Raw genomic sequence first — 19,489 nt, forward strand, 5'->3', positions numbered from 1 at the left:
AGGTGTGTGCCTTTTCAAATCATGTCCAATCAACTGCATTTACCACAGGTGGACTACAATCAAGTTGTAGAAACATTGCAGGGATGATCAGTGGAAACAGGATACACCTGAGCTCAATTTTGAGTGTGATGGCAAAGGCTGTGAATACTTATGTACATGGGATTTTTTCGTTTTTTTAAATTTAATACATTTGCAAAGATTTCAAACAAACTTCTTTCACGTTATCATTATGGGGTATTGTTTGTAGAATCATAAGGAAAATATTGAATTTAATCCATTTTGGAATATGGCTGTAACATAACAATATGTGGAAAAAGTGAAGCGCTGTGAATACTTTCCGGATGCACTGTATTTCATAGTTCAATACTAAATGTAATATAAGTTTGTTTCTGCATCTCTGCAGTTCTAGAGTTACTGTAGAAGTCACCATTTGTTTATGTTGGGCCTCCAAGGTTCTGGCCTTAGTTAAGAGGGATTTTACAGCCTACATCCTCTATCTTTTTTCAATAGTGGCAAATTAGAGCAAAAGACCTGTACTGAATGCTTTGTGGGAACACCACACTGTGCATATATTGGATGCTGAAGATACATTCTTTTGAAAGAACGCCCAAAAATAAGCAGATATTCTCACATGCTGACATTGCTTAGTGAAGAGAGATTATTGTGCCATAAAAAAGAAGGGTTGATATTGTATTGCTCTCGCACCTTTAAGGTGATGGGGCAGGATCTGACCAGGTAATATTGTGAATAGTTGCCTGCGAAACCTTATGAAGAAGTTGAAGGTTGTTAAGTATGGAATTTGTTCTAGAATATGAGGTATGTAGATTGGAAAAGAAAGTATACTTCTTCTCTAGGGATGAGCCGAACACCCCCCGGTTCGGTTCGCACCAGAACCTGCGAACGGACCGAAAGTTCGCACGAACGTTAGAACCCCATTGACGTCTATGGGACTCGAACGTTCGAAATCAAAAGTGCTCATTTTAAAAACTAATTTGCATGGTATTGTCCTAAAAAGGGTTTGGGGACCCGGGTCCTATCCCAGGGGACATGTATCAATGCAAAAAAAACTTTTAAAAACGGCCGTTTTTTCGGGAGCAGTGATTTTAATGATGCTTAAAGTAAAAAAAAAAAAAAAGTGAAATATTCCTTTAAATATCGTACCTGAGGGGTGTCTATAGTATGCCTGTAAAGTGACGCGTGTTTCCCGTGTTTAGAACAGTCCCTGCACCAAATGTCATTTTTAAAGGAAAAAATCTCATTTAAAACTGCTTGCGGGTTTAATGTAATGTCGGGTCCTGGCAATATGGATGAAAATCAGTGAGACAAACGGCATGGGTACCCCCCAGTCCATTACCAGGCCCTTTGGGTCTTGTATGGATATTAAGGGGAACCCCACACCCAAATTAAAATAAGGAAAGGTGTGGGGCCACCAGGCCCTATATACTCTGAACAACAGTATACAGGCGGTGCAAACAAGACAGGGACTGTAGGTTTGTTGTTAAGTAGAATCTCTTTGTAATTTTGAACGGGTACATTTTTAACGTGTTTAGCTCCAGCCAAAAAATCTTTTTTAAGCTTTTTGGAAAACATAGGGAAGGGTTATCACCCCTGTAACATTTGTTTTGCTGTCTTTCCTCCTCTTCAGAAGATTTCACCTCACTTTTTGTCCCAATGGATTGGAAAGCATCAGTGGAAAGGAGAAATGTTTTTCCCATATTAACTCTTACAGGAGAGAATTTCCCTTCCTAGGGGTAGATTTCATCTCACTTCCTGTTGTCTCCTTCCGTTTGCAAGTAGGAGTCGTTTGTAAGTTAGTTGTTTGAAAGTAGGGTCCTGCCCTATATACTCAGCAGAAATTTGGGCCTTAGGTGTTGCTGTGGCCACAACACTGTAAGCCCTCACAGGGCCCTGCTGTGAAATATTAGATCAAGAATTGTAATTACATGCCCCTGTTGAACAGGAGCTGAAAAATTAGGCTTTAGGCACTGGTGCTGGTGCCACAACACTGCAACCCCTCACAGACACTCTAGTTGGAACGCAGGAACGAGCCCTGCTGCAAAGTATTGCATCAAAAATTGTAATTACACGCCCCTGTTAAACAAGGGCTGAAAAATTGGGCCTTAGGCACTGGTGCTGGTGCCACAACACTGCAACCCCTCACAGACACTCTAGTTGGAACGCAGGAACGAGCCCTGCTGCAAAGTATTGCATCAAAAATTGTAATTACACGCCCCTGTTAAACAAGGGCTGAAAAATTGGGCCTTAGGCACTGGTGCTGGTGCCACAACACTGCAACCCCTCACAGACACTCTAGTTGGAACGCAGGAACGAGCCCTGCTGCAAAGTATTGCATCAAAAATTGTAATTACACGCCCCTGTTAAACAGGGGCAGAAAAAATGGGCCTTAGGCACTGGTGCTGGTGCCACAACACTGCAACCCCTCACAGACACTCTAGTTGGAACGCAGGAACGAGCCCTGCTGCAAAGTATTGCATCAAAAATTGTAATTACACGCCCCTGTTAAACAGGGGCAGAAAAAATGGGCCTTAGGCACTGGTGCTGGTGCCACAACACTGCAACCCCTCACAGACACTCTAGTTGGAATGCAGGAATGAGCCCTGCTGCAAAGTATTACATCAAAAATTGTAATTACACGCCCCTGTTAAACAGGGGCTGAAAAATTGTGCCTTAGGCACTGGTGGTGGAGCCCAGAACCAAAAATGTTCTTACAAGCTATCAGCGTGATGATTGAGGAGGAAGAGGATAATTACTCAGGGATAGTCACTCAGCATCAGCATAGGCAGTCTTTGAAGGGATCTGAGATTTCAAAAAAAATTATTCGGTTACATCAGCATCAGGTGCTTGGTAGCTGGTGGTGATCCAAGACTGATTCATTTTTATGAAGGTCAGTCGATCGACCGAGTCAGTGGACAGACGCACCCTGTGATCGGTTACCACGCCTCCAGCAGCACTGAATGTGCGTTCCGAAAGAACGCTGGATGCAGGACAGGCCAGTAGCTCAATTGCATACTGTGCAAGCTCTGGCCAGTGATCCATCCTCAAGACCCAGTAACCCAGAGGATTTTCGGTGGGAAAGGTGTCCAAGTCTGATCTTGCCCCTAGGTATTCCTGCACCATGTAAAACAGACGCTGGCGATGGTTGCTGGAACCGATCATACCTTGGGGCTGCGGACCAAAAAATTGTCTGAACACATCGGTCAGACGGCCACCTTCTCCACCGCTCCTTCTTTGACTGACCGAAGCCTCAGCAACACGTTGTCCAGAAACAGGAGTTTGTAACCTCCCAGTCTCTGGGAACGCGTTGCACAGACCTTTCTGCAAGGCCTCCCGAAGATGTTTCATCCTCTGCTCCCTCTGCGATGGCAAGATAAGGTCCGCAACCTTACCCTTGTAACGTGGATCAAGGAGGGTTGCCAGCCAGTATTGGTCCTTCTCCTTGATACCACGAATACGAGGATCCTTACGCAGGCTTTGCAGGATCAGGGAGGCCATGCAGCGTAGGTTTGCTGAGGCATTCGGTCCGGAGTCCTCTGGGTCACTAAGGACAACATGGTCCGCAGCCACCTCCTCCCAGCCACGTACAAGTCCATGTGTTTCTTGGGACTGATCCCTTAAAGACTGCTGCTGATGATGAGTGCCAGGCTCCACCTCCATACTGACACAATCTTCCTCCTCCTCCTCCTCCTCCTCCTCCTCCTCGTCCTCTTCCTGTGTGATCGGCGGGCACGCAGGAACACTGTCTGGATAAAGGGGGCCTTGAGAGCTAAGGAAGTCTTCCTCTTCCTGCCTCTGTTCTGCCTCAAGTGCCCTGTCCATTATTCCACGCAGCGTGTGCTCCAACAGGTGGACAAGGGGGACAGTGTCACTGATGCATGCACTGTCACTGCTCACCATCCTCGTGGCCTCCTCAAATGGTGACAGGACAGTGCATGCATCCCTGATCATGGCCCACTGGCGTGGGGAAAAAAAAACCAAGCTCCCCTGACCCTGTCCTGGTGCCATAGTCGCACAGGTACTCATTGATGGCCCTCTGCTGCGTGTGCAGCCGCTGCAGCATGGCCAACGTTGAGTTCCACCTGGTGGGCATGTCACAGATTAGGCGGTTCTTGGGCAGGTTAAACTCCTTTTGGAAGTCCGCCAGCCGAGCACTGGCATTATATGACCAGCGGAAATGCACACAGACTTTCCTGGCCTGCCTCAGGACATCCTGTAAGCCCGGGTACCTGCCCAAGAACCGCTGCACCACCAAGTTAAGGACGTGAGCCAAAAAGGGCACATGGGTCATTTGTCCCTGTCGGAGGGCAGAGAGGAGGTTGGTGCCATTGTCGCAAACCACCATTCCTGCCTTAAGTTGGCGTGGCGTCAACCACCTCTGAACCTGCCCCTGCAGAGCTGACAGAACCTCTGCCCCAGTGTGGCTCCTGTCCCCCAAGCACACCAGCTCAAGCACCGCATGGCATCTTTTGGCCTGCCTACTTGCGTAGCCCCTTGAACGACTACGGAGCACCGCTGGTTCCGAGGAAGAGGCCATGGAGGAAGAAGAAGAGGAGGGGGTGGAGGAGAGAGGTGTGTCACAATCATTAGCATTTTGGAGGCGTGGTAGCGGAACAACCTCCAACACTACTGCACCTTGTCCTGCATCCTTCCCAGCTGCCAGCAGAGTCACCCAATGCGCCGTGAAACTTAGGTAACGTCCCTGTCCATGCCTGCTGGACCATGAGTCAGCGGTAATATGCACCTTACCGCTGACCGCCCTGTCCAGCGAGGCATGGACATTGCCTTCCACATGCTGGTAGAGAGCCGGAATCGCCTTCCGTGAGAAAAAGTGGCGTTTGGGTACCTGCCACTGAGGAACCGCACATTCCACAAACTCACGGAAGGGGGCAGAGTCTACCAACTGAAAAGGTAGCAGTTGAAGTGCTAGCAATTTTGCCAAGCTAGCATTCAACCGCTGGGCATGTGGATGGCTGGGAGAACTTCTTTCGGCGGTGCAGCAGCTGGGGCAGGGAAATTTGCCTGGTACAATCTGACGTCGGTGTACCGGTGTATCATTCCTCTCAGTGCAGGTCTCAGAGAGGACTGAAGGTCTAGTGGGGTTGGAAATCTCAGCTGATGAGGAGCAAGGAGAGGTCCTCTTTGTTCTTTGGTGTGGGTCTTTTAGATACGCTTGGCAATGAACTGCATGGCAGGTCAACATATGTCTGGTCAAGCATGTGGTACCCAAGCGGGAGATGTTTTGGCCACGCGAGATACGCTTGAGACATATGTTGCAAATAGCAGCGGTGCGATCTGATGCACTCGTCTCAAAAAAGGCCCACACCAAAGAACTTTTTGAATAACGCGCAGAGACTGCAGCGCCCTGCACATGTGGAGCTTTGGGGTGTGATGCAGTCAATGTGCTGCCCTTAGGCTGGCCCCTGGAGGGCATCCTGCCTCGTTGGTGATGTGCCGCCTCCTCCTCCTCCTCCTCTCTCCTATCAGGCACCCACGTTGAGTCAGTGACCTCATCATCCCCTCCCTCCTCATCACTGGAGCAAACCTGGCAGTATGCTGCAGCAGGGGGAGCATGACTGCCAGATTGCTGTCCTTCTTGGGCACCCCCTCTGTCCGTGCTCATGTTACTGCCTTCATCGAGCTCAGTATCATCATCAGAGCCTTCCAAACGCTGGGCATCCTCCTGGAGCATGTACCCAACACTGTGGTCAAACAGTTCGAGGGACTCCTCAGGAGGACATGGTGGGGCTAGGGAAGGAGTCACTGATGACATTGAGCCGAGGGAAGAGGCCGCTGCTTTGAAAGACAAAGTACCCTGGGCATGGGTGATAGAGGATGAGGAGGATGAGGACGGCTTGGTCATCCACTCGACCAAGTCTTCCGCATGTTGCGGCTCAACATGGCCAGCTGCCGAAAAAAAGGCCAAGCGTGTCCCATGGCCACGTGCTGATGAGGATGCACCGTCTCCACGACCAGCACTAGACACAGAGCCTGCTTGCCCTCTCTTATTGGTTTGTGACTGTCTGCCTCTCCTTCTTGGCCTTCCAGACATACTAATGGCCTGTAGCTGCACTAAGCTGGGATATATATATATATATATATATATATATATATATATATATATATATATATATGTACTGATACTGCAGCTAGCAAAATCAACTGCCTGCCTGTAGTATGAGAACACCACCAACCTTCTACAGGTAGCTTTAGCTGAACACTGTGAGGTGGACGCACCCCACTAACTTGTAGGTTTAGCTGAACACTGTGAGCAGGACGCACTGCACTAACTGTAAATAGTCTAGCTGCCTGACTGTGGTACTAATAGGATCAAAAGAACACCAGCAATTTTCTTCAGGTAGCTGTATTTACTGTAACAAGACAAGCCTGCCTGTCAGTAAGAAGATAACAGAAACGGATCTAGCTGAACACTGTGAGTAGGACGCACCCCACTAACTTGTAGGTTTAGCTGAACACTGTGAGGTGGACGCACCCCACTAACTTGTAGGTTTAGCTGAACACTGTGAGCAGGACGCACCCCACTAACTTGTAGGTTTAGCAGAACACTGTGAGCAGGACGCACTGCACTAACTGTAAATAGTCTAGCTGCCTGACTGTGGTACTAATAGGATCAAAAGAACACCAGCAATTTTCTTCAGGTAGCTGTATTTACTGTAACAAGACAAGCCTGCCTGTCAGTAAGAAGATAACAGAAACGGATCTAGCTGAACACTGTGAGCAGGACGCGCCCCACTAGCTTGTAGGTTTAGCTGAACACTGTGAGCAGGACGCACCCCACTAACTTGTAGGTTTAGCTGAACACTGTGAGCAGGACGCACCCCACTAACTTGTAGGTTTAGCAGAACACTGTGAGCAGGACGCTCTGCACTAAATGTAAATAGTCTAGCTGCCTGACTGTGGTACTAATAGGATCAAAAGAACACCAGTAATTTTCTTCAGGTAGCTTTATATACTGTAACAAGACAAGCCTGCCTGTCAGTAAGAAGAGAACAGGAACGGATCTAGCTGAACACTGTGAGCAGGACGCACTGCACTAAATGTAAATAGTCTAGCTGCCTGACTGTGGTACTAATAGGATCAAAAGAACACCAGTAATTTTCTTCAAAATACTGTAACAAGACAAGCCTGCCTGTCAGTAAGAAGATAACAGGAACGGATCTAGCTGAACACTGTGAGCAGGACGCACTGCACTAAATGTAAATAGTCTAGAAGATAACAGGAACGGATCTAGCTAAACTGAATACAGTGTATATATATATATATATATGCAACACCTGGGATGCATATATATAGACAATACACTTTAAGTGCAGCTAACTGACTGACTGTCCTGCCTAATCTAGCTAACTCAAATGAAATGACACTGTCTCTCTCTCTCTCTATTTCTCAGCACACCGGAACACACTGCAGAGGGTCGCCATGCAGGCAGCCTTATATAGTGTGGGGCGTGTACTAAATCCCCTGAGCCATAATAGGCTTTGGCCAATTACGGCTCTCTGTTAAGGCGGTGCTGTGATTGGCCAAGCATGCGGGTCATAGTGCATGCTTGGCCAATCATCAGCAAGCAATGCACTGCGATGCCACAGTGAATTATGGGCCGTGACGCGGCACACGAATTTGGCGCGAACGGCCCATATCGTTCGCAATTCGACGAACGATCGAACAGCCGATGTTCGAGTCGAACATGGGTTCGACTCGAACACGAAGCTCATCCCTATTCTTCTCTTTTGGATAGGGGCAATGCCTAAAAGAGGTTGAAGAGATTGTCCCAAGGGTAGGTGGGAAGCAGAGATGTCTAGATAGTTGGAAATTATTGAGTTAAAATCCCCCAGAAGGAAAAGACAACCTTTAGTTATCTTTTTGATATGTTTTAGTAGATTAAGAAGGAATGAAAATTGGCCCACATTAGAGTCATTCAATACAGTTTTTTTTTTTTTTTTAAACATACATACATACATACATACAAGCAACCAAAAACAGTTGGCACTGTACAGCAGTAGGGTTCACGTTTTAAAAATGTTGCAATTGATCTCACATCATGTATTGAATTATTTGCATACTTATAGTATTATACTAGCAAAAAGATCGTTAACGCACATGTCAATAACCATCACTTATAAACAATATATACAACATGTATATAAACCAAAACATTCTTACTTCTAGCAAGGTATACAGCGATAGGCAGAGGAGACAGCCCTGTATCAGTGCCACTGAACCGTTTTAAACCAAAACTAAAACCAAACCTGCCACATTCATCAATATTTTTATTTTACACTTGTTAGCTATATCATTCAAAGTCTGGACATATCATCAATTATCTTAAATCTGGGAAATGTAATAGTTTATTAAATTTGAGAGGGGTACCTCTAGTTTTCAAGATATGCCTTTCCCTGAGTAAGGTGGTAGTTACTTGGGTGAGCCACTCCTCAAACTTAGGAGGGAGGGGGGCTATCCATTTTAATAGTATACATTTGCGTGCCAGATACAGCAGGCGAGTAATAGCCGTACGCACATGAGGTGTAAAAAGTTCTTCATCTAGAAACCCTAAAACACAAGTCAGAGGGTTATTTTAAAGGGAGACCTGAAAAGCTTGATTGAGGACTGAAATAATTGTTTTCCAGTATCTTACAAGCTTGGGGCACCTCCAGAACATATGTAGATGCTCAGCTGTAGAATCCCCACACCTGGGACAGTCAGGGACCTCTCTACAATGCACTTTATACAGCTTGAGGGGGGTTCTATGAACCCGGTGAATAACAAAAAGTTGTGACAAACGCTGAGATGGGGAAATGGCAACCAATGCGACCTGTTCTAAAATGGACTGCCATATTTCACCATCAATAGTTGGGATATCCAATAACCAGTCCCTTCGACCTTGAACCTGCACCCTACTTTGACAACTAAGCGCCAGTGACCCATAGATCGAGGAGATAAGGCATTTCTTATCAGTAACATTAGCTTTTTGATCTATTAATGGGGTGTCAATCTATTTTAGAGATGTTGCGCAGTTACATAGTAGGCGAGGTTGAAAAAAGACACAAGTCCATCAACTCCAACCTATGTGTGTGATTATATGTCAGTATTACATTGTATATCCCTGTATTTTGTGGTCGTTCAGGTGCTTATCTAATAGTTTCTTGAAACTATCGATGCCACCTGCTGAGACCACCGCCTGTGGAAGGGAATTCCACATCCTTGCCGCTCTTACAGTAAAGAACCCTAAGTTTAAGGTTAAACCTCTTTTCTTCTAATTTTAATGAGTGGCCACGAGTCTTGTTAAACTCCCTTCTGCAACAAAGTTTTATCCCTATTGTGGGGTTACCAGTATGGTATTTGTATATTAAAATCATGTCCCCTCTCAAGCGTCTCTTCTCCAGAGAGAATAAGTTCAGTGCTCGCAACCTTTCCTCATAACTAATATCCTCCAGACCCTTTATTAGTTTTCTTTCCCTTCTTTGTACCCGCTCCATTTCCAGTACATCCTTCCTGAGGACTGGTGCCCAGAACTGGACAGCATACTCCAGGTGCGGCTGGACCAGAGTCTTGTAGAGCAGGAGAATAATCGTTTTATCTCTGGAATGAATCCCCTTTTTAATGCATGCCAATATTCTGTTTGCTTTGTTAGCAGCAGCTTGGCATTGCATGCCATTGCTTAGCCTATCATCTACTAGGACCCCAGGTCCTTTTCCATCCTAAATTCCCCCAGAGGTTCTCCCCCCCGTGTATAGTTTGCATTCATATTTTTGCCACACAAATGCATTATTTTACATTTTTCCACATTGAACCTCATTTTCCATGTAGTTGCCCACCCCATTAATTTGTTCAGATATTTTTGCAAGGTTTCCACATCCTGCGGAGAAGTTATTGCCCTGCTTAGCTTAGTATCATCCGCAAATACAGAGATTGAACTGTTTACCCCACCCCAGGTCGTTTATGAACAAATTAAACAGGATTGGTCCCAGCACAGAACCCTGGGGGACCGCACTACCCACCCCTGACCATTCCGAGTACTCCCCATTTATCACCACCCTCTAAACTTGCCCTTGTAGCCAGTTTTCAAACCATGTACTCACGCTATGGTCCATGCCAACAGACCTTATTTTGTACAGTAAATGTTTATGGGGAACTGTGTCAAATGCTTTTGCAAAATCCTTCCTTTATCTAAATGACAACTCATCTCCTCATAGAAGGTTAAAAGATTGGTTTGGCAAGAACGATTCTTCATGAATCCATGCTGATTACTGCCAATGATACCATTCTCATTACTAAAATCTTGTATATAGTCCCTTATCATCCCCTCCAAGAGTTTACATACTATTGATGTTAGGCTAATTGGTCTATAACTCCCAGGGATGTATTTTGTGGCCTTTTTAAATATTGGTGCTACATTGGCTTTTCTCCAATCAGCTGGTACCATTCCAGTCAGTAGACTGTCAGTAAAGATTAGGAACAATGGTCTGGCAATTACTTGACTGAGTTCCCTAAGTACCCTCGGGTGCAAGCCATCTGGTCCTGGTGATTTATTAATGTTAAGTTTCCCATGTCTAATTTTAATTCTGTCCTCTGTGTTAACCATGGAGGTGCTTCCTGTGATGTGTCCTGAGGATAAACACTGCAGTTTTGGTTACTGAAGCCCCCCAATTCCCCCGTGAAGCCTGAGGAGAAGAATAAATTCAGGATATTCGCCATCTCCCCATCTTTTGTAACCAGATGTCCTTCCTCATTCTTTATGGGGCCAATATGGTCTGTCCTCCCTTTTTTACTGTTTACATACTTAAAGAATTTCTTGGGATTTTTTTTGCTCTCCTCCGCTATGTGTGTTTTGTGTTCTATCTTAGCCATCCTTATTGCACCCTTACATTTCTTGTTGCATTCTTTATAAAGTCTGAATGCTGATGATGATCCCTCAACCTTGTATGCTTTCTCCTTTGCTTTTATATGCATTTTTACATTGGAGTTAAGCCATCCAGCACTTTTGTTCGCTCTTTTAAATTTATTACCCAAAGGGATGCATTGGCTAATGCCCTTATTTAATATGCTCTTAAAGCAAACCTAAAACCTAAAACCTAAATCTCTCCTCCGTGTTCTTTGTTCCTAAGATTTTATCCCAATTTATGCCTTCAAGCAAGGTTTGTAGTTTATGGAAGTTGGCTCTTTTGAAATTCAGCGTCTTTGTACTCCCCTTATGTTTCCTATTTGTGTGATTTATACTGAAGCCAATTGACCTGTGATTGCTGTTACCTAAATTGCCCCGTATTTCCACATCTATGATCAGGTCTGTATTGTTGGTAATCAGTAGATCCAGCAACGCTTTATGTAGAACTAGCTTGAGTAAGAAGTGCATGGCGAAGCTGGAGGTATTGAGAAAAGCATGAGCGAGGGACACCAAACTCATCCTGTAAATCTTTGAATGATTTAGGATGATCATTAGCGTATAATTGGTGAAGAAAAAGTATACCTCGGTTATACCAGCTAGAAAATCCCTGTAGCTTTCAAAGCTCCTCCAATCTTCCTCTTTGCCAAATTGGGTGAAAACTCAAGAAACCAACATATTTCATAATCTCAAACCTTAGCCATCATTAGTAAAGTAGGATATTGACAACCGGTCCTATACCCACCCGCTTCCAAATGGGCCAATAAGTGGTATTTGGGTGACCTGGATAGCAATATTGCCTGAATGGGGTCTTGGGTGTTCATGGTTCCCCATCCAGAGAAATGTTGCAGCTGGGACACTATAAAGTAAAGTCTTGCCAATGGGACAGCCAATCCACCATCCTCTTTAGGCAGTTGTAAGATGGGTGGATTCTGAGTTGCTTCCCCTTCCAAATCAGAGTATGGAAAAGGGAATCTGTCTTCTTAAACCATTTTTGCAGAACCCACACAGGAGGATTGTGTAATATATACAGTAATTGGGGAGCCCAAAACATTTTAATTAGATTTGCCCTCCCCACAACCGATAGAGGGAGCTTGCACCATGCCTTACTTTTAGATTTAAATTTAGATTTAAATTTGTCTAACAGGGGTTGTAAATTGTATTTCAAATAATCTTGTGTGTCTGGATGTACCCAGACATTTAAATCTAGAAACAATTTGTATTTGCTGTGAGTCGGCAGGGAGATCCACCTGTGTATTATCTAACGGGAGGAGCACAGATTTGTCCGAGTTAATCGTAAAAACCCGGGAAGGATCCAAATGTAGTAATAGGGACATAAGAGAGGAAAGGAATTCATTAGAGTCACCTAGAAAAAAGTAATGCGTCATCCGCATATAGAGCTAGTTTATCTTTCTTTTACAAACGGTTTTATTAGTATGCAATCCAACAGATAAAGAACAATATCTAGGAGGTTACAGTACATAATAGGTCAAATAAAACTAAACATGAAAGAAAAATGAAATTGCCCTAGTCCCATATGTGGTGTCCCTATATAGGGAAAGGTCATTCAAAAAATCCAGGAGATCCATTGTTTATTGCAGAAGACAAGGGAACAAAAGTATCCCAACATAGGACTAGGATTGACTAGATTTAAAACATTTATCATAGGAAAATGTTTTTAAGAGTGAATAAAAATATAATAAAAACAACAACAACAACAAAAACAAAACCCATGAACATTATGAAGATAACCAAGTAATTACCAGGGCAAAGCTTGGCGGACTAGTAAGCTGTTAGAGTGGATACATGGAACAGATTCAATAAGGTGAAGAAGAAAAGAAGAAAGAAAATGTAAGAATGAGGAGATAAGGGATTAAGGAAAAGAAAAGGAAGAGAAGGGAGGAGTCCACGGGGCCAGCACAAGAAAATCCTTAAATTGAGAGAAGGGCAGTATCAAATCTAGAAGGTTGGATATATGTAACCCATGGTTAGCAGTCAACTTTTCGTTCACCATGATGTCATTCATTCGATTCTTAACCTCTTCAAAACTCAGTACAGGGGTCTTCCATGCCCTCGCAATGGTTAATTTAGTTGTAGAAATAAGATGTTGAGCCATTTGGCGCTCTGGACGAAGCAAGTCAGTAATTGGTTTGCCAAAAAGAGCTTCGTAGGGATCCCTCTTGAGATTGACATGGAATATATTGCAAAGAAGAGTGTAAATTCTGACCCATAACCTGCAAACACTTGGACATGACCACCATATGTGCGCCATAGTGCCCTCCTGTGTACAGCCTCTGAAACAAAGTGGGGAATAAGTTGGGATAAAACGGGCCAATCTAACCAGCGTATAATACCATCTGTATAAAACTTTGTAGGCATTTTCTAATATGATAAAGTTTGAGGATTTCAAAATAGTCATGACCTGCCAGTCCTCTGGATCAAGTTGCCCTCTAAGTTCCCTTTCCCATTGGATATGATAAGGTCTCAGTGGAGGCTTTTTAGAGGTGATTATTGATGAATAGATTAACGAGATAAGTCCCGGGGAGTGTGGACGGACTCTGCAAAAGAGAGTTAGTTTATCTTAGAACAGTCCCCTTTTGAAACTATATTTATATTTTCATTACTATATTTACGACTACATTTCTGGATTGTCGAATTGCCTCTGCCAGTGGTTCCACTGCTAGGGCAAATAAAAGCAGGGAGAGAGACCTCTGGTGTGTTCCCCTATGAAGAGAAAAGGACTCCGACTGGAATCCATTGATCAACATGGAGGCCTGAGGGCAGAAGTAAAGTAGCTGAACCCATCTAACGAATCTAGTTCCTACACCAAAGCGCTTTAAGACCTCCCACAAGTATGACCACTCCACGCCGTCGAACATTTTGGCAGCATCCAACAATAGAATGACCCTGTTACCCACATTATCAGAAGGAATTTGTTGGTTAAGAAATAACCTTCGGATGTTGAGAGACGTTGATCTGGCAGGTATAAAACCTGACTGGTCAGGATGTACCAAGTGCTTCACCACCTTACTAAGTCTATTAGCTAACACCTTTGCAAGAACTTTGACATCAAAATTCAGCAAAGAAATGGGGCGATATGACTCAGGGTATAATGAGTCTTTGCCTGGTTTCGGATACAGAGACCAATTTGAAGATACATACAGTATCTATTTGTTCTTCCCAGAAAAATAGTGTCAGAGGCGTCCTTCTTATAATGAACCACAGTTTTTAGACACACTGGGAGATTTACTAAAACTTGTGCACACAGAATCTGATGCAGCTGTGCATAGCAACCAATCAGCTTCTAACTGCAACTTGTTCAATTAAGCTTTCATAATAAAACCTAGAACATGATTGGTTACTAAGAATAGTTGCACCAGATCATGTCTGCACCAGTTTTAGTAAACCCTTTTTTGAAATTGTTAACATGATCACCAAAACATACTTGCAAGGTCTGTGTGGGCACTGCAACAAATATACTACATTCCTGGAGGCACAAGTAATAAATGATAAAACCACGTACGTTTTATGGGTGCTATTCAATGAGAAGGAAACTGACTTCTTATTGTGTGCACTGTAAAGTTTGCATACTACACATTTCTTGCAAGGATGAAAGCCTTTCATATAATAGAAAATGGATGTCCTAATGGATTGTGCAACTAAATTTGGTGCTGCCTTATCCTTTAAGTTTGGAGCCCTCTTAAATATTATAGATGAAAAGTTGGGTAATCTGAACACTAAAACCTTATCATTTTTGAGGACTGGACAATTGTTTTTAAAATTCTTTTAACTGCATTAGCGTTGTGATGAATATGTGATCACCATGGGCCAATCAAATATATTGGTCCTTCGATCCACTTTTGGTTTGTCCTGTAGTGATAGTTCTCTGTCTTTCAATTGGACATCCAAATTACTTTATCCAATTCACCAGTTTAGTACACGTTTTCCTTGAACCTACTCTTTAAGATCTCTGCTTGTATGTTATAATCTTTCACCGAAATGCAGTTATGCCAAAACCAAAGAATTTGAGATTTGATGTGGACTTTATCCAAACAGGATAATGGCAACTATCCACTGGGATGTAGCCATTCCTGTTGGTACTCTTAAAAAAGATCTAGTACAAATAACTCCATCTACAATATTTATAAAAAGGTCTAGAAAATGAATTGGTAATATAATGTACTGTATAGTATTTATAATATTATCATAGTTTTAATTAACCAGCATTTTTAGCTATCTCAAAATATTTCCCTAATGAGCCTTCATGGAATTTCCATCATAAGTAATTCCACTAATTAATTCCACAAGGATTAAAATTGTTAGTTACAAGCGGGAGACAGTTTACTATAAGATGATACAATGTTTCTTGTGGAACATAGTTGATAACAAGTGTTGCATCTTCTAATTTGTCACTATGGGAAATTTCATTATGAGTACATCCCAAGGTGCTGACTCAAGTTAACTCACAAGCTGTTGTTTTTTTTTTAAGAAATATTTTAATAAGACAGCCGAGACACAGAGTATATCAAATGTTATGCTTTAATATTAGCATGGGCTATACTGATGTACAATGAACTTTGGCAGAAATATTTATGTATCAGTATGATCAACAGAACATTAGCCAAGGAATTTCTTCTTCTGGGTTTTGGGGGACATCAAAATATAAGAGCTCTCCTGTTTACACTCTTCTTCTTTGTGTATGTAATAATTATATTTGGCAATTTGCTAATAATTGGATTAGTTGGGACAAACCAAAGCCTCCATTCTCCAATGTATGTTTTTCTTAGTAACCTTTCTTTCTCTGAAATTATGATCACTACTAATATTGTTCCAAACATGCTAGCTGTCATTCTGGAAGGAAGTAAGACAATCTCTTTCAGTGGCTGTTTAACCCAGCTCTTCTTCCATGGCCTGTTTGGTTACATGGAATGTCTTTATTTAACCGTGATGTCTTATGATCGATACCTAGCTGTCTGCAACCCACTTCAGTATATCTCTATTATGGATGTTATGCTCAAAAGATACATTGTTTTAGTGTGGATTTCCAGTTTTATCTTAGTCATTGTTCCTCTTATTCTTTTGCTCCAGTTATATTTTTGTGATTCCAATGTCATAGACTTCTTCTTTTGCGACCTTACTCCTCTTTTGGCTCTTTCATGTTCAGACACATTTAAGGTTAAAACTGAGGCTATTGTCTCCTCAGTCTTGGTGGCTCTCTGTTTATTCTTGATAGTCTCCTCATATGTTTGTATTCTTCTCACCATCTTCCGAATCCCTTCAGCTCTTGGTCGTCAGAAAACCTTCTCAACATGCAGTTCCCACCTGCTTGCTGTTTTCTTTTTTTTTTTGACGATTATAAGTGTTTACGGCAATCCAACAAAAGTTTATTCCTCCACCATCAGCAAGTTACAATCTTTATTATATGTTTTGGGGACTCCATTTTTCAACCCAATCATATACACTCTGAGGAACAAAGAGATAAAATCTGTTCTTCACAAACTGAAGAATTCTCTGAAAAACAGGAATCATTAAATGCAAATTTACCTATGGAGAAATGATATTTAATGTAATGTAACTAAATTAACTAGTTTAACTTTTTGGATGTGCTACGTACACCCAAAGAGTGAACTGTTATGCCCCGTACACACGGTCGGATTTTCCTACGGAAAATGTGTGATAGGACCCTGTTGTCGGAAATTCCGACCATGTGTAGGCTCCATCACACATTTTCCATCGGATTTTCCGACACACAAAGTTTGAGAGCAGGATATAAAATTTTCCGACAACAAAATCCGTTGTCGGAAATTCCGATCGTGTGTACACAAATCTGAAGGACAAAGTGCCACACATGCTCAGAATAAATAAAGAGCTGAAAGCTATTGGCCACTGCCCCATTTATAGTCCCGACGTACGTGTTTTACGTCACCGCGTTCAGAACGATTGGATTTTCTGACAAATTTGTGTGACCGTGTGTATGCAAGACAAGTTTGAGCCAACATCCGTCGGAAAAAATCCTAGGATTTTGTTGTCAGAATGTCCGAACAAAGTCCGACCGTGTTTAGTCATAAGCTGCAGTAGCAGCCATCAGCTTGTGTGGGTTTTGTTCAGCTGGCTCCTGGGTTGAAAGTGAAAGTGATGCAATGGCTCCATGGCTCCTGATCACTTTCACAGATCGGGCAGCAAGGTGTCACCCCCTTACTAGCATCCCCCTACCCCTCATGGTTCCCGGGCTCTCTGCTTTTACTGGAAGCCCAGGATCACAACCACCAGCTTCAGGAGGGAGAGTGATGTGAGAGCCAGGCACATCCATGCCTCGATCTCACATGTAAATAATGAATCCTGAAGCAACAATGATTTCAATGCTTCCGGTTTCAGATCCACCCTTCCCTGTCATTTCCTGGTCTAGTAGACCCTAATGTCTCCATAAAGAGTACCTGTCACTTGCCCAGTGCTATTAAATGGGGTTTTTTTTTAAGCCCTTGTGATAACAATCATGTAAATATAAATAAATAATTAACTAAATAAAAGAAAAGAGCTTCAAAAATTCTAATTATAATAAACGTATTTAAAAAAATAAATTGCCATAACCCCTGTTTCCCTGCACACATGTGCAAATGCAAGCACAGCTTAGGGTGCGCATGTGTATGTAAACCACAGTCACACCACACGTGTGTCATATCGCCATAAACATCAGTTAAGAGAGCAATAATTATTGCACAAGAGCTTGTAGTTAACACTAAATTCATGAGCTGTAAAGGATTTTAAATCACCATCTATGCTATGGGGGTTTTTGGGTACTGTCATTTTTTGCGCTATCACCTGCACACAATTTTAAGACATAGCATGTTTGGTATCTATTTACTCGATGCAACTTCATCTTTTAAATTTTACCAAACTAGGTATTATATTCTGTGTGTTTGCACTAAAATTAATTTTATTTTTCCCTGAAAATTTCGAATTAATAAACAGTTGAGAAAATATCATGTGACAACTATTATCTTTTTATTCTACAGGGCCTCTGCTTTCAGAAAGTATAAATATAATGATCTGGAGATCAAGTAATTTTATTGCAAAAAATTAAGATTTTGAAACTTGGCAAAAAATAAATAATGGAACAAATTTCAGTGTTTTTAATTTGATTACATTATTGAATTATTATTATTATTATTATATTATTATTTGTTATAATTATTTATAGTTATTTATTATATTATAATTTATGATTTTGTGTTTCAAACTTTATCATACCCGGGCTGTCTACTAGACTAGACTCTTGTTTAGACAGATTTAAGTGTGTTATTCCTAAGAATTACAGGCCTACAATATAAAACACCAAATTTCCATGCAAAACAATTGTACTGCTTTCAGCATCAAAAAATCAGACATAATCATACTGCCAGGGAGGTTAAATTGCTTCCAAATGGTGTCGTTTATTTAAAAAGCCTAGTTACTAGTAGGCTCCCTGCAGCTGTTTTTTTTTCCTCATTACTGACTTACCATGCCTTGGCCTGCCCTATGTCTCTACGTTGGAGGCAGCCATCTTGGTAGATGACCTTTGCTTTGTCATGTCAAAGCTGCCTTCTTGGTGATCAGACGATTGGTGGACCAATAGTCAAGCATCAGCCCCACCGGTTTTGGCCTCTTGGGAGGGCAGGGATGCCTGATTGGGGAAACACACCTCTAAATTACATATATACAGTATACTGTATGTAAGTTTATAACTAATGATATCTATGTAAGATAATATGACATGGTATGTACACTATGTCATCTATGTATAAATTTAATTTTATATACATTTTGCCTGAGAAATGCATCAAAGAATTGTATACCTAACCCATTGAGTGGACAAGCTGTCAATTCATGGAATATGGTTATTGAACAATTCATGGAATATGGTTAGTGACCCTTCTAAGACATTACATATATATATATATATATATATATATATATATATATATATATATATATATATATATATATATATATATATATATATATATATATATATATATATATATATATATACAGTTCATCTGTGGGGTATTATTGGGTATTTCTTTGTGGAAGCTATACCCGAAAATAGAAGCATTAGCATATACATATGATTGTAAGTTCATAGACCAACTCATGAGAAAAACTTAATTTTTTTTGTTGTAGGTTTTGTTTGCAATAATAGTAATAGACGCTATGCTTTATCAAACAATCATTCATGAAAGTTGTATTCTTAAATAGCATCTGAAAAGTCCCATTTTTTTTTTGTTGTTGTTATAGTTTAATATACAGGGTGTCCTAAAAGTCTCCATACTTTCTTTGACACAAATCTTACTGTTGACCTTTATTTCCAGGAGAAGTATAGCTAAAGCTATTTTGTTCATACTTCTCCTGGGGATCACAGGAGTGCAGTTCATTCTACACTCCTGTTCCCCGTTTTCAGCCAATAGTAGACTAAAGCCCACTTATGGCTGAAGTCACAGAGCTGGTCCAGGCTCTGAAAAGATCACTACCATATGGTCGGGATCCGCCCAGATGCCTGTACTGGCAGCTGGCTCAGCCTCTCAGGGAGCCTCTGAGAGC

General features: G+C 42.1%; 1 protein-coding gene across 1 annotated transcript; it reads left to right on the forward strand.

The window, feature by feature from the left end:
• Positions 1-15,514: 15,514 nt before the first annotated feature.
• On the forward strand, positions 15,515-16,444 carry LOC141134177 (olfactory receptor 5AS1-like). Its single transcript, XM_073623761.1, has one exon. The coding sequence runs from the start codon at positions 15,515-15,517 to the stop codon at positions 16,442-16,444; it is 930 nt and encodes a 309-aa protein (XP_073479862.1).
• Positions 16,445-19,489: the final 3,045 nt, after the last annotated feature.

This window comes from Aquarana catesbeiana, linkage group LG03 (genome assembly GCF_042186555.1).
Source record: "Aquarana catesbeiana isolate 2022-GZ linkage group LG03, ASM4218655v1, whole genome shotgun sequence".
Lineage (NCBI taxonomy): Eukaryota > Metazoa > Chordata > Amphibia > Anura > Ranidae > Aquarana > Aquarana catesbeiana.